This window comes from Dipodomys merriami, unplaced genomic scaffold, assembly GCF_024711535.1.
Source record: "Dipodomys merriami isolate MVZ:Mamm:240054 unplaced genomic scaffold, mDipMer1.0.p SCAF_8, whole genome shotgun sequence".
In the NCBI taxonomy this organism is placed as follows: Eukaryota; Metazoa; Chordata; class Mammalia; order Rodentia; family Heteromyidae; genus Dipodomys; species Dipodomys merriami.
In genome coordinates this window covers 5,332,934-5,355,051 of record NW_027206401.1, presented here as the reverse complement: position 1 = coordinate 5,355,051, position 22,118 = coordinate 5,332,934, and the positions used below count along the sequence as shown (strand labels likewise).

At 52.9% G+C, this 22,118-nt stretch overlaps 1 protein-coding gene across 1 annotated transcript; it reads left to right on the top strand.

Annotated features, from left to right (window-relative positions):
- The first annotated feature begins 482 nt into the window (after nucleotides 1-482).
- Nucleotides 483-20,173, top strand: Slc22a1 (solute carrier family 22 member 1). The gene is made up of 11 exons (XM_070010242.1): nucleotides 483-1,157; nucleotides 6,789-6,892; nucleotides 7,265-7,419; nucleotides 7,836-8,004; nucleotides 8,202-8,316; nucleotides 8,466-8,572; nucleotides 11,439-11,653; nucleotides 13,507-13,615; nucleotides 17,606-17,718; nucleotides 19,255-19,354; nucleotides 19,805-20,173. The coding sequence occupies exons 1-11, from the start codon at nucleotides 747-749 to the stop codon at nucleotides 19,869-19,871; spliced, it is 1,665 nt and encodes a 554-aa protein (XP_069866343.1). The 5' UTR covers nucleotides 483-746; the 3' UTR covers nucleotides 19,872-20,173.
- Nucleotides 20,174-22,118: the final 1,945 nt, after the last annotated feature.

Genomic DNA, 22,118 nt, shown 5'->3' with positions numbered 1-22,118 from the left:
ACACACACACACACAAGAGATCTTGTACAAGGGCAAAAGGAAGTTCAAGTTCAGTTAGCTATGGCTAAGACATTTTTACTTCCCTCCACCTTCTCTCTCCCGCTGAAGGCTGCGGTGAGAATGAGTCAGGCAGCAGGTGACTTGGCCCCAGGACCACTCCAAAAGTGCCGGGAGTCACTGCCTGAGTGGCTTGGCTGTGCCCTGTCACTGTTTCTCTTCCACGAGTTCCTGGCCCTCAATTCCTCCAAGGTGCACAGAGCTATGCTGGAAAGCCACCACCCAATGCAGGTCTGGAGGAGGAGGTGTCTGACCCAGCCAGATGTAGGAGGCAAGGAACCCCCTGATTGGACGCTACGCAGCTACACCCAAGCAGTCGGTTTGTGGCCCTTGATCTATCTGCATTATAAAAGGCTTTTTGTATAAACAGGGAATTGATCAGGGCCCTGGGAGATGCAGGAGAGTTTCCAGCCCCCTTGCTTACCTTCTCTCTCGCTGTGCAGGTGAGCGCCAGTGATCTCTGCCTGACCAGCAAAGCAAACAAGGCAGCTGTGGACCTCCCCTCATCCTCCTACCCGCACCACCGGGCAAAAGGTTACTTGTAGTTGGTTACCATCCAGATGTGTCATGCTTGGACAACAAGTTGATGTCAAACCACCCCATTGCAAAAAAACCTTTGAATGCCAGCTGCATGCAGCCACAACGCCCCAGTGTCAGTCCAGCCCAGCTGATGCAGACATCGCCCTGCCATGCCTACCGTCGATGACATTTTGGAGCAGGTGGGAGAGTTTGGCTTGTTCCAGAAGCAGACATTTTTCCTCTTATCGCTGATCTCCGCTGCCTTAGCCCCCATCTACGTGGGCATCGTCTTCCTGGGCTTCACCCCCGAGCACCGCTGCCGGAGCCCCGGGGTGGCTGAGCTGAGCCAGCGATGCGGTTGGAGCCTGGCCGAGGAGCTGAACTACACGGTGCCGGGCCCGGGCGCGGCGGACGAGGCCCACCTCCGCCAGTGCATGCAGTACGAGGTGGACTGGAACCGGAGCGACCTGGGCTGTGTGGACCCGCTGGCCAGCCTGGCCGCCAACAGGAGCCAGCTGCCGCTGCGGCCCTGTCAGCACGGCTGGGTGTACGACGCGCCCGGCTCCTCCATTGTCACCGAGGTAAGAATGGGCTCTGCATTTGGGGGGGCCATGGGGGGCCTTCGGGATGAGGAGGGAATCAGAAGCGAAGCCTGCCATCCGGTCTCACATCCATCAGGAAGAGGGAGGGGTCTTGCTTGGTGTGCACCCAGCACATGTCAGGCCGGGCTCTGGGGGTCGGGGGGAGGGTGCAGAGGACTTTGGAGTAGGAAGCCTGGGGCTCCCCCTCTCCTCCCCACCCCCCACTCCCCAGGCTGCAGATCGCACTTTGAGTCTGGCCTGTCCTGTGGAGTCTCTTCCCTCCACTCATGGGAATTGCACTGGCGTTGGAATCAGACTATTTAGTTGACCTTGACTGTGCCCCTTTCGAGCTGAGTGTCCACAGTACGTTACTCACCGTCTCTGAGCCTTCGTTTCCATGGCAGTGAGCAGGGATCACGATAACCTGTTGTCATGTTCCGCCGGGAACTATGCAGTTGTAGACCAGCACTTACACCTCGAGCCTGCTTGTGGTCCCTGGGGCAGTGCGGCGGGGTCCTGGGCCTTGCTTGGAAGACTCAGTTGGCCATTTGAGCATTGTGCTTTGAGGAGCTTTTGGTAAAATAGGTGACCACTAGATGTGTTTTTCCCTTTACTGACCAAGTAGAGGCGACAGTCCTGAACGTGGTCCCATGCCATGCTACCAATACCCTGGTGGCTGCAAGCTACCCTGGAGCTGAGGTGCCGGGCCCTCCCACTCCTGCTCTTCCCCAGCTGCCCCCCTTCCCCTCCCCCAGTCCCCAATGCTGGGCCCCTCCCTCCTTTTCCTCCTTTCTCTGGGGATTTCCATGGCAACACAGGGCTGTCCCTGAAGGGAGGGGAGCCTGCCTGGCAGAGAGAGAGAGAGAGAGAGAGAGAGAGAGAGAAAGAGAGAGAGAAAGAGAGAGAGAGAGTGTGTGTGTGTGCGTGCGTGTATGTGTGTGCGTGCGTGTACGTGTGTGTGCGTGTGTGTACGTGTGTGTGTGTGTGTGTGTGTGTGTGTGTGTGTGTGTGTGTGTATGGGCGGGGGTTACTGGGTTCTCTTGGTTTTTGTCCAGTTAAACACACACCTCTTTGTGATTGTCAGTGAAATCATAGGTTATCCATCTGGTTTTCTTTTGTTGTTTTGTTTTTGGTTTCTTGAGATGGAATCTGTTAGTTGGGCACCATGGCTCACGTCTGTCAGCCTAGCTACTCAGGAGGCTGAGATCTGAGGACTGCGGTTCAAAGCCAGCCCAGGCAGGAAAGTCCATGAGACTCTTACCTCCAATAAACCACCAGAAAACCGGAAGTAGTACTGTGGCTCAAGTGGTAGAGCACTTACCTTGAGGAAAAGAGCTGAGGGACAGCGCCCAGGCCCAGAGTTCAAGTCCTACAACCAAAAAAAAAAAAAAAAAATAGAGAGAGAGAAAGAGATGGAATCTGTTATTTTGCCTAGACTGGTTTTGAATTTCTGGGATAAAATAATTCTCACACCTCAGCCTCTAACTAGCTGGGAACAGAGGTATCCAACACTGCCGGGCAGTATAACACAATTTTTAAAAGATTTATATTGCATATCTTGAATTATTATTTTTTTTACTGATGACTGAGGTTGGAAATAGAAATATTTCACAAGCTACTTGTACTAAGAATTGTTATCTTAAATTCAAATTTAACTGGGCACCCTCCATTTTTATTTGCCAAGTCTGGCAACCTTACCTTAGTGCTAAATGAAAAGATTGGATCTTTATTTAGGTAGAGGACCAAGACAGTTCTAGCTGGACCTGGTAAATGGTCTGAAGCAAGATGGCGGGGAGAAGCTTGAAGAGGCCTATTCAAGAGCCTGGCTGAGAAATGTCAATCACTGTGGTTATCATGGGAACAGGGGATGATCTAAGAGGTGCATACCTTGCACAGGCCAGGGGCAGGAGGAGTGACCCATCTTGGCAGAGGGTTCTGGCTTGGGGCGGGGGCAGGCAGGGAGAAGCACTGTACTCTGGGTTCTGGAGTGGTAGCCCTTAGGCAGGAAGGGGTAATGTATAGCCACAGAGGGAACAGAAAGGGTTTTACAAATACCTGACTGTTGGTGCATTGAAGGAGGGAGCGAGGCATTGGTGGGGATTTGAGTGTGCTGGAGCTCGTATTGTCAGGGGCCAAGGAGTTTTTCTGTGCTGGCTAGATTTCAAGGGCATGAGGTTCATCTGAAGATATCAAAGGCCATTAGAAAGACTGGTGTGGAGGGGCAGGACTAGGAATGAATGAATGAATGAATGAACGGGGAATCAGCTCATAGACAGGTATTACCTCCCACTTTATTTCTCCTTTCTAACTGCTTTCAAACTCCCCTGGCCCCCGCTCCTTATCCTCCTGAGATTAGGGTTGGAAAATTCTCTGTTGTTAATTGCTGCAGACTAATTTTTAACCTAGTATTATCTTGGACTTTGGGACTTGCTTGTGGAAGAATACTGAATGACTTTGCTTGACCCCACATTTAGCTCCCACCCCAAGGCTTTGAGATTGGAGTGACGAGGCCCCTGGGGAAGGAATAAAATATTCCCTGGTTTTTTATTCCAACTTCTCCATCAGCCACAGCCTCAGCTTCCAGCACCCTCCCCGGAACCCCCGCCCCAGTCCCCAGCCCTATTAGACATGAGCACTGGAGGCATAGTCTCAGGCAGCGGTGAGGTAAGTTGAGGTAAGGTGAGACAGCCCAGGCTCACCTCCTTCCGTGTGTGAGGAATTCTGCCTCTCCTGAGTGGGAGTCTGCAGAGAACAGGTATTTGAACCAGGACCCTGGCTAGCTCTAGTGATGAACAAGATGGCGGACATGGCCTTGTTTTCTGTACTGGGCCAGAAAGCCTGGTGCGGCCTTGGTGAAATCCCAGCAGGAGCAGCCAGCGGTGGCCCTGCCCCTGCCAGGTCTGTCTTTGCAGGCCTGGGATGCCGGGGCTGGGCTGAGTTTGGACTGGAGAAGGCCTGGCAGGGCTGCCAGCCTAGAAGAGGCCTCTAGAAGCCCAGGCCCAGCTGAGCTGGGAGCGGAGGAGCTGAAAGGCGTGGTGGCTTCACTCGCACACAGCCCCAGGCAAGCGGGGCCTTTCAGGATGGAGAAAACAACTGACAGAGACACCAGCTTGCGTAGCTGGGAAGGAGAAGCAGCATGACAGCTGTGGAGGGAGGAAGATGCGGTCCAGGGGTGACATTTCCTCCATGGTTCCCGCTCCCTTGGGACAATGGCGGCACCTAGAACATTGTTTTGGGAGATGTGGGTGGAGGCTCCAAAGAGACCATGCGTAGCTGGGGATTTGGAGCGTGGAGAGGCCGGTTAGCACCTGGGAATGGTCTGTGAGCGAGGCAGAGCTTAGGCGGGCAGGAAAACCAGGAGGGCAGGGATATGAAGATGGCTCCTAAGCTGAATGTGAATGGAAATGAACATTGGCCTTGGAAGGGAGGTTGGGAGGAAGGCTGAGCCCATCTGTGGGAGCCGTCCTCTGGCAGGGCCGGACAGCAGGGTCTGGGCACGAGACGGTGGGTGGCAGGGCTCCTATTCATGGCCAGAGTCGGTGGTTCACAGATGCAAGGTGCTCACCTCACGGGAGCATTGCTCGTCCGCCAATCAGACAGCTCCAAGTCTTCCAGGCTGGAGCAAGGCCTGGCTTACACCGGCAGCATCGAAACGAGTGGGGAATAAAACCTTACGTTTACACTAAAACGCGTTGCTCTTTGGTAAAACTTTCCTCGTGTATGTCACCTTGAATGTCCCCAGCAGCCCTCAGATGTGACAGTTTCAGATCAGGAAACAGGCCCAAAGTTGCTAAGTGACCCTCCCTCCCTCCTCCTTCCCTCCTTCCCTTCTTCCTTCCTTCCTTTCTTTCTTTCTTTCTTCCTTTCTTTCTTTCCTTTTTCTTTCCTTCCTTTCTCTTCCTTCCTTTCTCTTTTTTCTTTCTTCCTTTCTTTGTTTGTTTCTCTTTCTCTCTTTCTCTCTCTCCTTTCTTCCTTCTCTCCCTCTCTCTTTCTCTTTCTCTCTCTTTCCTTCTCTCCCTCCCTCTCTTTCTTTCCTTCTTTCTTTGCTGCTTTGCTTCTTTCTTTCTCTTTCTTTGTTTTTCTTTCCTTCCTTTCTCCTTTCTCTCTCTTTTTTCTTTGTTTCTTTTTCTCTCTTTCCTTCCTTCTTTCCTTCCTTCCTTCTCTCCGTCTCTTTCTTTCTTCCTTTCTTTCTTTCTTTCTCTTTCTTCCTTCCTTTCTCTCTCTCTCCTCCTTCCTTCCTTCTTCCCTTCCTTCCTTCCTTCCTTCTCTCCCTCTCTCTCTTTCTTTCTTTCTCTCTTTCCTTTCTTCCTTCTCTCCCTCTCTCTCTTTCTTTCCTTCTTTCTTTCTCTCTATCTTTCTTCTTTCTTCCCTTCCTTCCCTTCCTTCCTTCCTTCCCTCCCTCCTTCCCTCCCTCCCCCGCTCTCTCTTTCTTTCTTTCTTTCTCTCTTTCTTTCTTTCTTTCCTGTACTAATCCTGGGATCTTGTACTCTCACTCAGCTTGTATGTTGAGTCTGGGCACTGTCCCTTAGCTTTTGTTCAAGGCTGGTGTTATACCACTTGAGCCCAACTTCCACTTCTGGCTTTTGGCAAGTTAGAGATTAGCATGTCAGAGGCGTTCTCGCCTGGGCTGGCTTTGGCTGTGAGTGGCTAGGCTGACAGAGGTGAGCACTGGTCCTGGTGCTCAGTGACTCCTCCCGTCACACTTGCGGTGCCGCTCTGGGTAGGCTGAGCACGTGTAGCAGAGCAGAGATGGAGGGAAGGTGGCCAGGAAGTCTTCTGCCAGTAATGTGCCCTCCGTCTGCCTTACCCCAGGCCCTGGCATGTGCTGTCACTGGTGTCCTGCGCCAGGGAGAACTCCCCTGCTTTTCCTCAAGCCTCAAACCTTATGTGAGCAGCCAGCGGCTTCTCCCAGCCCCCAGTCCGCACGGGGCCTCCCCAGCTGCCTTTCCCGCTGTCTCTTCCCATGACACTTCATCCGGTGCTTGACACGTGGGACTTTCTGAGTCTCTTCTCGCCTCTCAGATCCCCACTCTCCACCCCATGATGCACTCTCCACAAAGGAGGCCCTGGGGTGTCCCCTCTGACTCTGGCCCCCATTCTCTGGTGCTGCCTTCCAACCACTAGTCACGACTGAGTGCACACCTGCCGCTGGAATTCATGTAATTAAACACAGAACGACCAATGCGATTAACTGCTGCTGGAATTCATGTAATTAAGCACAGAACGACCAATGCGATTAACTGCTGCTAGAATTCATGTAATTAAGCACAGAACGACCAATGGGACCAACGAAAGGCTTTTATTGATTTTTACCAGCTCTGTGGCATTTGTATTTGGCTGCATGGTATTTCTTTTGGAAACTCCTTTACCAAGGAGGTTTTGCCCCATGACGCCAGCTCTGAGTGGCAGCACCCTGGCTGTGGCTGCGTTCGTTAGCATTGGTGAGATGGTACGGAGTGAGTTCTGGATTAAGGAATCGCCAGAACTGGGTCTTAGGAAGACGTGATGAGAACAAGTACGCCACGGGCCAGGTGAAGGGACTGTGCGCTGGGCCAGAGGGAAGCGGGGTGAATCTCGTGTGAGTCTCCTGCGCTTCTCTTCCCCTCTGCCTCCCTGCGGTGCGCCTGGCAGTTTAACCTGGTGTGCTCCGACGCCTGGAAGGTGGATCTCTTCCAGTCCTGTGTGAACTTGGGCTTCTTCCTGAGCTCCCTGGGCATCGGCTACATTGCGGACAGGTGAGCAAGGACCTCAGACCTGCCTTCTGTGCTGCGGGGGGAGGGGGGGCGCTGGGGCTGGGTGGAGGGCGGGGGGGGGTGGAGCTGAGATGCAGGGGCCCTGTGGAGAAAGGAGGGGATGGTGCCAGGGCAGCACGGGTGGAGAGGAGGGGCACAGCCCACACCAGCTCTACCAGCAGGTCGCTGGGGACGGGGCCACTTGGTAATGGGAGGGGGGGTAGGAGCAGGCCTGTGTCATGGCTGTGGGGTGCAGGACGCAGAGGTTCCGTCTTAGGTCACTAAGTTTGCAGGAGAACCAGCGGGCACGAAGCAGGCAGGGAGGGCGTCCAGCCCGTCCCCGATCCCCACCCAGCCAGGCCGCCTCGCCCGCAGGTTTGGCCGGAAGCTGTGTCTCCTGCTGACCGCCCTGGTCACCGCCGTGTCCGGTGTGCTGATGGCGGTGGCCCCGGACTACACATCCACGCTGCTGCTCCGTCTGCTGCAGGGTCTGGTCAGCAAGGGCATCTGGATGGCCGGCTACACGCTGAGTAATGGCATGGGGCTCAGCTGCCTGGGGCGTGGCAGACGGAGCCAGGGGTCCGGGAAAGGGGGGGGCAGCTGATGGCATGGGGGGGGAGTTGTCATATCTTGAGAATCGGAGGCCCATGGCACCCATCGGGGTGAACCCCAAAGATGTCCATTAAGTGAATGGACACTCCTGGCCCTAGAAGGTTTCCCATCCCTGCGTGGAGCTCCTGGGGAGGGGGAGAGCCCGGGTGGCAGAAAGGCTTAGTGAAAAGCAGATCACTGGGCCTGGCTGAGCAGGCTGCCTGACATTTGACCCTAGCAGGTTGTGGTTTGGGGGGGCGCAGAGAGAAGCTGGGGAGCAGGCAGGGCGTGGGGGGCTGGGGAGGAGGAGCGGGCTGGCGCTCACGTCCGCCCCATGACCCTGTCTCTGTGGCAGTCACGGAGCTCGTGGGCTCGGGCTCCCGCAGGCTGGTGGCGATCCTGTACCAGATGGCCTTCACGGCGGGGCTGGTGCTGCTCACCGGCGTGGCCTACGCCATTCCGCACTGGCGCTGGCTCCAGCTGGCCGTGTCCCTGCCCACCTTCCTCTTCCCACTCTACTACTGGTAATGGGACATTCGCAGAAAGAGGTGGTGGTGGTGGTGGGGGGTGTCTTCCTGCCTTCCTGTCCTCTCTGAGGCCACGCTCAGGGGACAAAGGCTGCAGGCTGCCCGGTGCTGCCCGCGGTCACCCTGAGGAGGGCGGGCCGCTCCCGGTGGGGTTATGTGGAGGCGGCGCCCCAGTGCGGTGGCCGTGCCCGCAGGTGCGTGCCCGAGTCCCCGCGGTGGCTCCTGTCGCAGAGGAGGAGCGCTCAGGCCCGGAGGACCATGGAGCACATCGCCCAGAAGAACGGGAAGCCGCCTCCGGCCGATCTGAAGGTGATGCGGCCGGGAAGGGGCCTGGGGTTGGCGTGGGGTCTGGAAGACGCGTCTGGGGCTAGCGGCTGGTGGGGAGAGTGGGAAGCCTGGCCTTGCCCACGTGGGGCCCCTCCCGGGGTCCCCGTGCACTGACTGCACGGCCTCCATAGATGCTCTCTCTTGAGGAGGACACCACGGAAAAGCTGAGTCCCTCCTTCATAGACCTGTTCCGCACGCCCAACCTGAGGAAGCATACCTGCATCCTGATGTACCTGTGGTAAGCCCTTCCTACGTGCTGATGTGTGCTGCTTGTGCCAAGCCCTCCCTAAGTGCTGATATGCCTGTGCTAAGTCCTTCCTAAGTGCTGATGAACCTGTGCTAAGTTCTTCCTATGTGCTGATTATAGTACTTGTGCCAAGTCCTCCCTAAGTGCTGATGTGCATGTGCTAAGTCCTTCCTAAGGGCTCGTGAGCCTATGCTAAGTCCTTCCTATGTGCTGATTATGGTACTTGTGCCAAGTCCTTCCTAAGTGTTGATGTGCCTGTGCTGAGTCCTTCTTACATGCCCCAGTGCTGAGCTGTGGCTGGGCAAACATCAGGGAGTGTAGGTCAGGGTCCTACAGGAGGAGAGAAGGGGAAGAGAGCTCTTGAGCCAAAACTTTCTCAGAGAGCTGCTACACCAGGCACCGGTGGCTCACGCCTGTCACCCCAGCTACTCAGGAGGCTGAGAGCTGAGGATTGTGGTTGGAAGTCAGCCTCAGCAGAAAAGTACATGAGACTCTTACCTCCCAGTAACCAGCAAAAAGCCAGAAGTGGAGCTGTGGCTCAAGTGGTGGAGTACCATGCTTAAATGAAAAATCAAAAAGGAAAAAGCAAGGGAGAGCATGAGGCCCTGAGTCCAAGCCCCTGCACGGGTGGGTACACACAAGAGCGAGGAAGGCTGGTCTCAGTCAGAAAGGGCTGCCGGGAGAGGTGCGGGTGAGGTGAGGTGCGGCCAAGTGTGGGGCCTGGCTGGATGCCCAGGGTCACCCGGGACCAGCAGCTTTTGACTTGGTGTTGAGGGCAGAGGGGATCTGTGGCCCCGTGTCACCGGGACGGAGTTTCCTTCCTCATGTGGAGCACCTGCCCTCCTGGGCAGCGGGGAGAAGCGTGAATTCTGGGTCCCTAGATTAGCCAAGTCTACAAGTGCTTAGCGCCACCTTCCTCCCCTGGCCTGCCCTGGGTGTTTGCGCCCTTCCCCTCGGGCTCCCCTGCCCTGGCCTGTGCCCTCCTCATCCTCCTCTTCCTGTGTCTGTGCCCTTCCCTGGAGGGTGCTCACTCAGGACTGGGGCGTGGGGGAAGAGACCCCCCCGCCCCACAGGGCGGGGAGCAGGCCCATACCGGTTACAGTTGCTGAAAGTTCACGAAAGTTCTCACTGAACTGTGCTGGGGCAGCGGCCGGCACGTGGTGGACCGGCAGTAAATATTTGCTGTGAGTTGAATAAACAACCGCTGTTGCATGGAATCAGCCCAAGTTCTTTAGACCTGGGGCCCGCAGCCTGGCCTGCCCGCTGCCAGGGTTCCGGTGTGGCGTTGAGGGGCAGCTCCCCCCCCATACAGCTCCGCTTTCCCAGCTGCACCCCACATGCTCCCCTCAAGGTGGGGGGCACTTGAATTGGGCTGTCTCTGGTAGGTCCCACAGCTGTCTGCAAGTGTCTGAGGAGCCGCTGCCTCTTAGCACACCCCTCCTCAGGCTGCACCCCATTTTTCCATCCAGGCCAGACTCCTTGGTCCTCTGCCCCTTCCCCTCGCTGGCCTCCCCTCCAGATCTACCCAGAATAATAGTGTCACAGGCCTGCCGGTGGCCTTCGAGGCTCAAGGATCCGCCGGACACAGCTGAGAGGCATGCTGGGATAACAGAGACATTTCTTTCATGTTCTTCTGGTACTAGGATTTGAACTCGGGGTCTTCTGCTTGCTAGGCAAGCATTTTACCACTTGAGCCACACCTCCAGTCTCCTTTTCCTGGTGTTGGTTATTTTCCACATTGGATCTTGCTCTATGCCGAGGTTGATGTCGGCTCTCACCTTCCTTCGGTGCTTCCTTGTGATGCTGGGGATGACGGATGTGTTCCCTGTGTCGGACCATCACATAGCTGGGGTTACAGGAGTGTGCCGCTGTACCCAGCTGTGGCTGAGATGGAGTCTTGGGAACTTTTTAATGATCAAGCTGTCCTTGAACCACGATCCTTTTATCCAAGTAGCTAGGATTTTAATCTTAAACCATTATGGCAAGCAATTTGAGTTATTTTTGAGAGATGATCTTGCCTTTTACATAAACCAGCCAGAACCGTGCGTGATCCTCCTGTTTATACCTCCTGCCAGCACTGAGGTGACAGATACCCACCACTGCACTTGGTTTTTTACTGGTTGAGATGGAGTCCTGCTGACTTTCCCCCCTGGCTGAACTTGGGCTGTACGTCCCTCCACCCCCCTCCCCAACCCCATGCTCAGCCTCACAAACAACCAGGACTGGAGGTGTGAGACACGGTACCCCTGTAAGAGCTCTAAATGTTGACTCGAGTGACGTAGGCAGGCTGGGCACTGGACTCGGTGCCCTGCTCCTCACCCTTACTGATGCTCTCAGTGGATGAAAGGATGTGCCAGGTGCATCCGCATGGTCTCAGTGTCATGCTCTGGAAATCTGACCTTGGGAAGGTGTGGCCGCTGGTGATGGCAGCGGTGACAATGGCAGCGCGTCTTTCCCGAGTGTGTGCTCTGTGTCTGGTGAGCTGTGGTAGGCACATCTGTCCACGAACCCAATACTCAAGATAACCGGGTGTGGTAGACGCTGCTACTCTCCTATTTACAGACGAGAGCACCGAGGCCCAGAGAACGAGGTGATGGTGGCCCACGGCTGGCGAAGCAGCGGGGCGCTGCGCCTGCCCGGTGCCCACCGTGTCTCGCACTCGCCGCCTGGGGGGCTGTGGAGGGTGCCCAAGCACACAGCTCGCCCCCTCCCTTTCTTCTCTCAGTTTCTGGAACCCAGGGAGGAGTGGGTGTTGGTTCTCAGGGGAGTTTCTGAGGGAGGCCCCGGGGCTCGCGCGGGCGGGGCTCCCGCACCCGCCTCCCCGCCGGCCTGTGACGCGGCCCTCCTTCTCGTCCAGGTTCGCCTGCGCCGTGCTCTACCAGGGCCTCATCATGCACATGGGCGCCACGGGCAGCAACCTGTACCTCGACTTCCTTTTCTCAGCGCTGGTAGAGTTCCCCGCGGCCTTCATCGTCCTCCTCACCATCGACCGCCTCGGCCGCATCTACCCCATGGCCGTGTCCAACATGGTGGTGGGGGCAGCCAGTCTCCTCATGGTTTTCATCCCCCAAGGTGAGCTGTCCTGGGTTCAATGTCTGCCCGTGAATGGGATTGTGGGAAGAGTGTTGAAATTCCCTGATAAGCTCCTGGAACAGGAACAAAGAGTCTCCTACATTTAAAAAGATGTGTTAAAAAAAAAAATTCCCCCGTAGCAAATATAACAGTATGACTAAAGACTCCGTAAACCTCTAGCTACCCCAACACCCGGGTAGCAGGACCTGAAGACAGAGAGTAACTCCAGCCCCGAAACTTCTCCCCCAAAGTCCTTCCTAATCGATGCCTCTTCCAGACAGCCTCCTGTGTGTGACCTCTGCCCCACAAAGCAGTGGGGCCTGCTTCTGAACCCCACACATGGACTCTTTCTTTCTGTCCCTTCCCTTATATCTATGAGGGCCTGCCCTGGTCTCACATGCCAACGCGCCTTGTATGTTTGCCATCTGAAACATTTGATCCCATGTCTTTATTTTTTGCCAGAATCAGGATTAGAAATCAGGACCTGTGCTTGTTGGTTAGGTCCTCTAGCACTTGAACTCCCAGTCCTTTTTGCTTGCTCCTTCCTTCCTTCCTTCCTTCCTTCCTTCCTTCCTTCCTTCCTTCCTTCCTTCCTTGTTGGTAGTGGGACCTGAACTCTTGGACTGAGCATTGTCCCTCAGCTCTTCAGTTCATGGCTACCACTCTACCACTTGAGTCACAGCGCCACTTCTGGCCTTTTCTGCTTACGTGGTGCTGAGGAATCGAACCCAGAGCCTCATGCATGCAAGGCAAGCGCTCTATCACTGAGCTACTTTCCCAGATCCTTTATTTATTTTTTGAACAATCTTAAGTGTTTGCCTAGACTGGCCTCAAAATGGGGTCCTCCAGCTCTTTGTCTCCTAAGTACTGGGATTATGGGAGATAGCGGCTTCTTTTCTTACTGTGTAGCCTCCCATCATGTGAACAGCACGCTGCGTGCTCCATCCATGTTCACTGTCACCTGTTGTTTCCAGCATCTTCCCACTGCCCTACAGCTGTGGCGACCATACTTTTGAGGGTCTTTAGGGGGTAGACTTGTATGTTGTGGGACACGTCTGTGAGCCACCTCCCTAGGGGGTATCGGTTACAGGTGTACTTTCAGTACAACACTGCCCTACAGCTTTATAAAAATGGTTGGGACATTTTACACAGCTCCCCTCTCTCCGAGATGCACGAGGATTCTAATCATTCCCCTCTACCCTGTCCCCCCACGAACTTGACCTGACACTGCAAGGTCAACAACACTGGAACTCCTATAAAGTTCAAGTCGATTAACCTTGTCATGTTTCATTTTTTGTATTGCGGGTACTGGGGCTTGAACTTGAGACCTCTCTCTCTCTCACTTGGCTTTTTCTCTGGGTACCGGTGCTCTACCACTCAATCTATAACTCCACTAACCTTTTGCTGGTTAATTGGAGGTAAGAGTCTCCTAGATTTATCTATCTGGGCTTGCTTTGAACCTCAGTCTTCAAATCTCAGCCTCCTGAGCAGCTAGGATTACAGGTGTGAGCTACCATGGCTTGGCATGTTAAGCTGGTTTTAATTTGAGGAGATCAACCACCTCACATTTGCTGCCTTTGGAATTGTTTGGTACATACGCAGAGAGAGGTGCTTTTTTCCTCTTTATTGCTTGTATTCTGTGCTTGGTGGTCACTGGCAGAATCTTGTGCAGGAGACTGGGGACTTGTGAAGTCTGCCTCCTGAGCAGCCAGGCTGGACAGATTAGATTGGGACTACAAAGGGGCTCAAGGGGCTCACGGCACACAGTGTCTTTGTGTTTCTCTGCAGAGCCTTGCTGTCAATCAGGAGCATGCCCCGCCCTCTACACACAGTGTCTTTGTGTTTTTCTGCAGAGCTGCACTGGCTGGGCATCACCGTGGCTTGCATTGGCCGGATGGGGGTCACCATTGTGTTACAAATGATCTGCCTGGTCAACGCAGAGCTGTACCCCACATTCATCAGGTGAGAGCACAACAGTAAACAGTGAAATACCCACCTGCCAGACAGGCTGGCGGAGGACTAGCCTTCCCAAGACCCCTCAAGAAGTCCCGAGGGCTGGTCAGCATGGATACTGAACGGTGTTGTTGGAAGCTCACCTAACCCTGGAGGAACCCACATAAGTGAGTCCTACAATGTTAGCCTTTTGTTTGGCTTATTATACTTATCAAATATCCTTAAGGGTCGTTTCTTTGGAGCATGTAACAGAACTCACTCCTTTTAAGTGAGAATAGTATTCCATTTTATGCACATCCCATATTTGGTTATCTATTCATCTGGCCACTGGCACTCGCAATGTGCATCTGTGAGCATGGTAGGCACACAGCTTTAGAGGCTCCTTTTTGTTTTAGTTTTCAGGCAGGCTCTTGTGCTTTTTTGCCCACAGCTAGCCTCGAACTGCAGTCCTTCAACTTCAGCCCCCTGAGTAGTTGAGATTACAGGCATGAGCCACTGTGCCTGGCATGTTGAGCATCTTTGAGCATCTCCAAATGTGCCTGTTACTCATTGTCTTTTTTTTAGAAGACTTACTAGTCTTAAATAAACATGATATTTGATGTGAAAGTAATCACTTTATCTGAAGTTTGAAAAATTGGTATTCTATTAACCTGACTTTTGTGAGAATTTGGTTCATGAAACTCTTTTGTTTTTCATACATGATTTATTCTCCCTTGGATACTATACCAATGGTTTCCAAGAGATTTCCCAGTTCCTTAGACTCATCTTATACCTGAACAGGTCTCTGAGCCCTTCCACAGACACATAGCTGACCAAAATTACCTGTTTTTTTTTTTTTTCCTATCTCTTCCTTTGTTAAAGGCTTATTTGTAAAACGTTCCTTGGAATGAATACCAGAAGATGAAGGCAAATTCCAGAGAAAACTTGCTAGGCTGATAGTTCTGATCTCAGAGTTTAAAAATAGCTGGGACAAGCAATTCCACTGGTGATCAGACCCAGGGGCCTGACTGGAAGTGCAAACTGCCAAAAGTGCCATGTTGGTTATCTCTGAGGGTGCCTTGGGCCTGGGAGAGCAGAGTGAGTCATGGCAGGAAAGTGTGCAGAGCAGGCCTGTTCACCTTATGGTGGCCAGGAAGTAGAAGCAGAGCGAAGGGAAAGGGAAGTGTTAAGATCCCCAACATCCCCTTCTAGGCCCCACCTCCAAAAGGCTGTATCCCTCCCATCTAGTAGCACCGTGGGCTGGAGAGCATGGCTTCAGCATGGCTTCAGCGCGTGGGTTTCTGAGGGAACTTGTCTGAAGCACAGCAGGTACTGAGCGCCTGATCTTCCATGGACAAAGACCAGACCAGCTGGGTTTTGAATGGGAATGTGGAGGGGGAGGAGGAGGACTGGCAGGAAGGTGGGACTCAGGTGTTTAGAAGCATCATTCAACTTCACATACGTGTGTGTGTGTGTGTGTGCACACCCACAGAGTCATGCAAGCTCGAGTATTTTCAAGCAATCAAGTCAAGTCTGAATTAGAAAAAGTGAGACACTTTCAAAACAATCATTGTTCACATGTGCTGTGTGAACGATTCTGACAATTCTCCTGATTCACTGGGTTTGGGGGGCTAAGTCCACAACGTGTGTTGTAAGAACATTTATTGGTGTTAATATGCACGGCCTTGTTTCGACAATTCTCTTTCTATTCCCGCCCCTCTCTGGATTATGAGCTCCTTGGAAAAGCAACCCTGTGAAGTCAGAGGCCTCTGCCTCTCTCAAAGCTCTTCTCTAGCTTCACCCAGCACTCACTACCACCACAGGCTGCTCCGGCAAATCCTAGAGGAGGGCCTCATCCCCTACTTTTTCTAGCATCGGTGAGCTTATCAAAAGTTTGGTTTTCAACACTTTTTTTTTAATACTGAAAACCAATGTAATCTTATCCTTCTTGAAAATCCTCCAAGAGCTATGAGAAGATGAAGGACAAATGTAAAAGGGCTACCTTTAAACCCACGATCTCCTCCAAAGAGCAGGCATGGGAAGGCCTCTCTAGCACGCAGTGGGCTGAGTCTCTGTGGCACAGCCCACCCTGAACAGCCAATCAGATAAGCAGAGTGTGAACCTGGAGGGTGGGACCAAGCATTCCCACCTGGAGGGCAGGGCCCAGTGCTCCCAGCTTGAACCTGGAGGGCCAGACCCAGCACTCCCCACCGGAACAATGAAACAGAGGTGAGAGCTGAGGATGAGCTCCCTCCCAGGAGTGAGGTAAAAGCAGGGGTTCGAGGCTGGCCTCCGGGAATGGCTCACAGCTAGTCAAGCCCAATCCTGGTGAAAAGGAAAATTCTACTAGCCTAGAGCAAGATCTGGCCTCTCTCCCCACAGACCTTTCTGGAATGACAGGAAAGGAAAGAAACCATAGTGTTAAAAGATGAATAATGAAAGAGCAGCTCACTCTTACGTTGTGAACGCATCACTTAACAGCAAGTAGGGCAAGAGAAGGAAAGGCGAATGGCACCGGAAGAATGCTCGGCAGGTGAAAGCTGCCACTATACACACAAGATGCAAACATATTGAAGAACTAGCGTTCTCTAAAGTGAGAGCCTACACCAGAGATACAAGTTCTTAGGACAGTGGAGCATAAAACAGTAGAAGAAATTGAGGCTGGTTCAGGAAAGAAATACAAGCCAAAATGGAAAACATTAGACACACAAAAAATCATTTTGAAAGTAGCACAAAGGGGGACAGACAGAGCAGGAGCAAGGTGCTGGTTGAGCTTTGTGGGGGTTGGATTTGAGGTGCCCCCTCCCCCACAGAGAGCTCATGCCTTAAATCAACTGATTGAAACACGAGGGTTGTAGCCTATCAGGGATGAATCCATTGATGGGTGATTTTTAAAAATTTATTTATTTTTAGTTTTTTAAAATGACTGTTCCAAAGGTGACGTCAGAGGGGTTACAGTTACGTAAGTCAGGTAATGAGTACATTTCTTTTTGGACAATGTCACCCCTTAGATTCGTGACTTGATGGCATTATTGGGAGTTGGTAGAACTAGGCCCTGGGCCTCGTTGGAGAAAGTGGCCACCATGGGGGGTGGGGAGGAGAGGTCCTTGAAGTGAATATCTTGTTCCTGATTTCTTTAGTCTGCCTCTGCCTCTGCCCCCACCCCTGCCTTCACCTCCACCCCCCTCCTGCCTCCGCCTGTCTGCCGATTTGTCTGTCTGTCTGTGTCTCCATCTCTCCTTCCTGGCTGCTCTCTGCTGTGAGGTGAGAAGCTTTGTTCTATTATGTCCTCTCTGCCATGAAATCCTGCTTCAAAAAGGGCACAGCAATGAGGACAAGTGACCGTCCTCCACTGAGCCCTCTGAGGCCAAGAGCTGAACGCATCTTTTCTCAATTAGGCTTTTTGTCACAGTGACGCGAAGCTGTGATGATGGATTCTTTATCCTCATTGGCTCCCCCCGCTCCGCTGTACCTCCCCCTCCTCCAATCACTTGCTGGCTAGGAGGCTGGTGACTTGGTCGCTCAAAGACTCTGGTGCAGATCAGTCAGACCTGGCTTGACTCTACTCCCACTGTTGTGAGCCTAGATCCGATCAGACTGTTCCTCTGCAGAAATTGTGGGATTTTTTTTTCCCCCTCACGAACAGCAGACCTCAGCCCTGGGCTGAGTGGGTCAGAGGTGAGGTTTAGAGCAGGGAACCTGTGCTTGCTATTCACATCAAACCTCCAGCGATTCCAGAACTGCACACCTAAGTCTAACCATCCTTACAAAAGGTAGACTCTGTCCTTCAGAGGCGTGGACAGTGGCCAGCTCATGCCCATGTCCACGCTAGCCCAACATCTCTCAGCACCACACGTGCATATCTACATGGCTCCTTTGATCCCCAGTGAGCTCTGAGCACCAGCTCACCATGCATGCTGGCGTGGCGTGGCCCGACGTGGCCCAATGTGGCTTAGACTAGGCTAGCATTTGCAAGATGGAGTCACAGACGTCGTCTTTTGCTTCTCCCTGTTTCCCCAGGAACCTGGGGGTGATGGTGTGCTCTGCCCTGAGCGACATGGGTGGGATCTTCACCCCCTTCCTGGTGTTCAGGCTGATGGAGGCGTGGGAGAACTTGCCCCTCATTTTGTTTGGTAAGACTCCGCGAGTGTTTCTTCTTCCTCACTCACAGCCAGTGGAGGGCACGGGTTGGGGGGCAGCAGCTACGTGTGGCAGGGGCGTGGAGGATGGAGCTTCTTGGTCGTTGTCTCCTGGATGATCTGTCTTGCTTCTTGGGAAAGTTCAAGCATTTCCACTAGGCTGTGGCCAGAGACTTTGATCCTTTGGCTGAGAACCAACAACTCATGCTACAGGAAGAGTCTGAAGACTTGTACCTTTACGTAGTATGTACAACAGTTCTGAGCATCCACGACTAGACACCGCCTGGAGTGGCTATCCCACTGACAAAATAATTACTGTTGCTCACATTACTGCTGCTCACCAAAAACAGGATGTTTGTTCTGGCTGCTCTTAATCTTGAAGTCTGCGCATGCTTGATTCAGTTTTCCCATAATGCCACCCAACCTCCACCAAACATACGACTTCCAGCAGAACCGGAATTGTCACTGTATTGCTTAAGTGAAGCACATTAACTTTTCACCTTGATTTTCAGGTGCCATTTGCTTTTTTGAGACACATTTTTATAAGATGAAGGGCAGGATAACACTGAGTGGATCACACAGCAATGTAAACACAGTGGATGATGATGCAGGACTAAACTTCTCGGCTCCATTGGGCTGTGTCTCATCCATGGGGATTTAAAACATCAGGTTTTGAAACTTCTCTTTCATTAATCTAGTTAGACTATCTCTGGTCAACACTGTGTTAATAGATCCACAAATAAGATAGAGCTACTGTGCTCAATTCCTAACTCTTATGCATTGAATTGTGGGAAATGATGCTGAATTATACTTCTGGATCTCAAAAATGGAAGACCAGGTAGGCATGATGGGGCATGCCTATAATCCCAGCATTTGGGAGGCCAAGGCGGGATTGTGAGCCACACAGACCCTGTCTAGAAGAAAAACAGGGAAGAGATTCCAGGAGACAAAGGGGAATCAAAGTTGTATGTCAGCTTACTAATGAAAAAGACCAGTGAAAGACCAGAGGGCGCTCACTCCTTTCCCTGATCCTGAGCACGGGCCTTTCCCAGCCTGCTCACGCACTTGGTAGCAAGTAAAATAGCTGGGCATTTACAGAGAACTGCCAGGCCTGGTACCCTGGCATGGGTGACTGCAAGGGAAAGAATAGGAGAGGGAGAAAGGGAGAAGGAAAAAGGGAGAGGGAGAAAGGGAGAGGGAGAGAGGCTGGGAGCTGAGAGTGAGGGACAGAGGGCAGGAAGAGTCCCTGCCCGTGTTAGGTTTTGCTCTGTTGATCAATCCTTCAATTATCTATGTAGTTAAAATTGAGTTTCACGCCATTCTTGCTCATCACCTACATGCAACTTTATGCTTCTGTGGTAAAAGCAGCATTTCCAACTGTCTTTTAAGAGAGCAGTGTCCCCACCCCCTGCCGCGGTAGAGCGTGTGCCTGTGGGCCTGGCGTTGGCCATACTCTGCATCATGTCGTTGGGCGTGGCGTCGGCCATGCTCGGCAGCACTTCATCCACTTGGAATCGGGTTCATTTGCAGGTGTGCTGGGCCTGGCCGCTGGAGGCATGACGCTGCTCCTTCCCGAGACCAAGGGCATAGCGCTGCCTGAGACCGTGGATGATGCCGAGAACCTTGGGAGGTGAAGCCCTGCAGGGCTGGGGTGTGAGGGCTTGGCTTCTGTCTCCTGAAAAGGGTCATGATTCCATCCTGCACTCCCTCTACTCATCTTCATGGTTCCGAGAGCTTTGCAGACATTTGTATGACTTGGTGTTCACCCCAGACCCAGGCATGCCTCAGTGACGATTGATGACAGGCAAGGGAGGAGAATGGGGGGAAAGGGAGAGAGGGAAAGAGAGAGAGAGGGAGGGAGGGAGAGAGAGAGAGAGGGAGGGAGAGAGAGAGAGAGAGAGAGACACACACACACACACACACACACATCTCAACTCAACTTGGCCAGCACCCAGCTGGGTTTTGCACTCTTCAATTGTTGAGATATTCCTTCACACCACTGCCAAGTTTTTAATCAAAAGGTTAATTTGATATTTTTTTCCTTCATTCTACATTGGACTTTTATTTCTGATTGTTCCAGGAAAGCCAAGGCCAAAGAGAACAAGACTTATCTTCAAGTCCAGATGTCCCAACATACCGACGCCTGAATGGTTCCGTGGGAGCCAAGCACCCAGCCAAAGATGGTCGCGCCAGCGGCAGACCTTCCCAGAAGTCCTCCCGTTCCTGTACTCTCCCCACAACTTGCCCTTCCTCCCCGTGAATATCCCTTCTGAGTGTACTTTGTCTTACTTGGTCTTCTTCCTTTTAAATCTGCCAAATCTTTTATCTATGAATCTGTTTTAGTAAGAACCATTGGTCCTGTTGGTTCTGACCCCTTAATTACTTAAAATATTGTGAAGATGCAGTTGAATTTAAATATTGCTAATAAAAAAAAAAGCCTTCGTGACTATTTCTCTAGACTAACTGCGGGTCTCGTCTCCTCTGTGCGCGTGTGTGGGGTCTGTGTAGACAGAAGCGCTGCTGTGTGGACACTGTTTCAGTGTCAACATGGTGGCTCTTCTAGCGCAACCCAGGCCAGTTGTGTGTAAATACATGTGATGGGAGAAAAAGACGCTCGCGTGTGACCACCTTAGGAGGGAAGTTGCTCCCACCCATGTTCCAGGAATATGTTAGTCTGTCACCTTTGGTTTGGGCTCTTGTTGGTGATTCGAGGTGAACTCATGCCACCTGGAAGCTGTCCCTGTCAGCATACCAAAGGAGTTTACTTTGTCAGGAATTACGTATGTCTTTAATGTTGTGCAATGATTTCACTGGAAGTCACAAAAATCTTCATTTCAAAATGTCTACCTGTGAGACAGCTGCAAAGGCCACACTCGGAGCACGCCGGGCAAGTTCCTAGCGCACACTGGGTGTCTAATGGGGTGCGGGTGCTCGTGCTACAAGCACCGCTGGCCTGACCACTGACAATAAGTGCTTCCCTGGCTGTGGGGACACGGGGACACAGAAGCTGGTACCCGGCACCACTTGGAGCCGCCTTTGACAATGGACAGGGCCAGGCTGCAGTTCAGTAGTGGAACACTTCCCTCGTGTGCATGAGGCCTGGGATTGGATACTGAACACCACACTGCCAGAGAGAGAGATGGGTACATGGATAGATAGAAAGAGAATGAGAAAAAGAGAGAGAGGGAGAGAGAGAAAGAGTGTGTAAAGGAGAGAAGAGATGGAAGGAGGGAGGGAGAGGAAGAGAGGACGAGAAACACTGTGACATGGGAATATAATGCTCTGTTCTTAGTCTGAGGGGGCAAGGGGCAGTGGTTCCGGTCTTCCTAATTCCAACACATGAGTGAGTGTTGGCTTCATTTCACTAAGTCTACAATGAAGTCCTTACCTTTTCCTGTTCTTTACTACTCTACTGGCTAGAAATATCTACATTGTAGTCTTGGAACAATATTTTCCAAATATGTATTAAAAGTGTCCTCTCTCATCTTTTTTAGAGACCTACGGCTGAAGCGTGGAGGAAGACTTTAAACAAAGGATGGTCCTCTTGAAAACTAGCTCTGTGCCTCCTTGCTGCTCTGCGGAGCTGTGGGTGGACAGGACCCGGCCCCTGAAAACCCCGTTGCTCTCAGGAGTGCAGGAGGCCTGTGAGGAGCAGCCTTCTCCCGGGTCCGTCCTGGGAAGGAGCCGCATTCTGGGACCAGCTTTGAAAGGGAAATACGGTGATCTCCTGGTATGTTAGAGGTGGCATTGCCTTTCTCACTGTCAACCTAGGGAGAGGCGGGTTGGGGAGGGCACCTTGCCATGCCCAGGCAGAAAGGAGGTTGTTAGGGGACAGGTGGTGGCGAGCCTGGAAGGCATGGTGGCTGTGGTTTGGGCACTGGGAAGCGATCAGAGCTCCTGTAAGGGCATTGCCAGAGGTGCCTGAGATCCTCCCCGCGGCACTGCAGGTCAGCTCTTCATTCAGCAAACACAAGCTGGGGATCCCAGAGTCTCCGTGAGCTCCGGCACTCTGAGAATTCCGAAGGCAGCTACGGCAGGCACTACAGGCAGCACTGGCCTGGTTCTCCGCAGTTATCATGGTACACACGGGAGTAACGGGGTCCAGCTGTTCAACGTGGAAGAGTAGCACATCTCCCCTAAGGTGGAAGGCAGAGGAGGGGCTGGCACTCTCCCCCTTCCTCAAACAGTGCTTCCGTGGCTGGAAACCAACCCATAGATGGGTCCTCCTGTGAATCACTGAGGTGGAGGAAGGGAGGCCCCCACGGTCAGCTAGCCGTGGGGTGGAGTCACCGGCTGGGTGTGGGAAGGTTGAGGAAGCAGCCGGGCCACTTCCGGCTGCGTCTGAACAGGGGCGTGAGCTGGACCAGGAAGGAAGCTACTACTTCCCGCCCGTG

What these genes read in the sequence shown, in the direction of transcription:
- Slc22a1 (XM_070010242.1), top strand. Translation starts at nt 747, where the DNA reads ATGCCTACCGTCGATGACATTTTGGAGCAGGTGGGAGAGTTTGGCTTG. An exon ending in GATGGCCGGCTACACGCTGA is followed by an intron (nt 7,420 to 7,835) that starts GTAATGGCATGG and finishes TCTCTGTGGCAG; the next exon opens with TCACGGAGCTCGTGGGCTCG. An exon ending in CTTGCCCCTCATTTTGTTTG is followed by an intron (nt 17,719 to 19,254) that starts GTAAGACTCCGC and finishes GTTCATTTGCAG; the next exon opens with GTGTGCTGGGCCTGGCCGCT.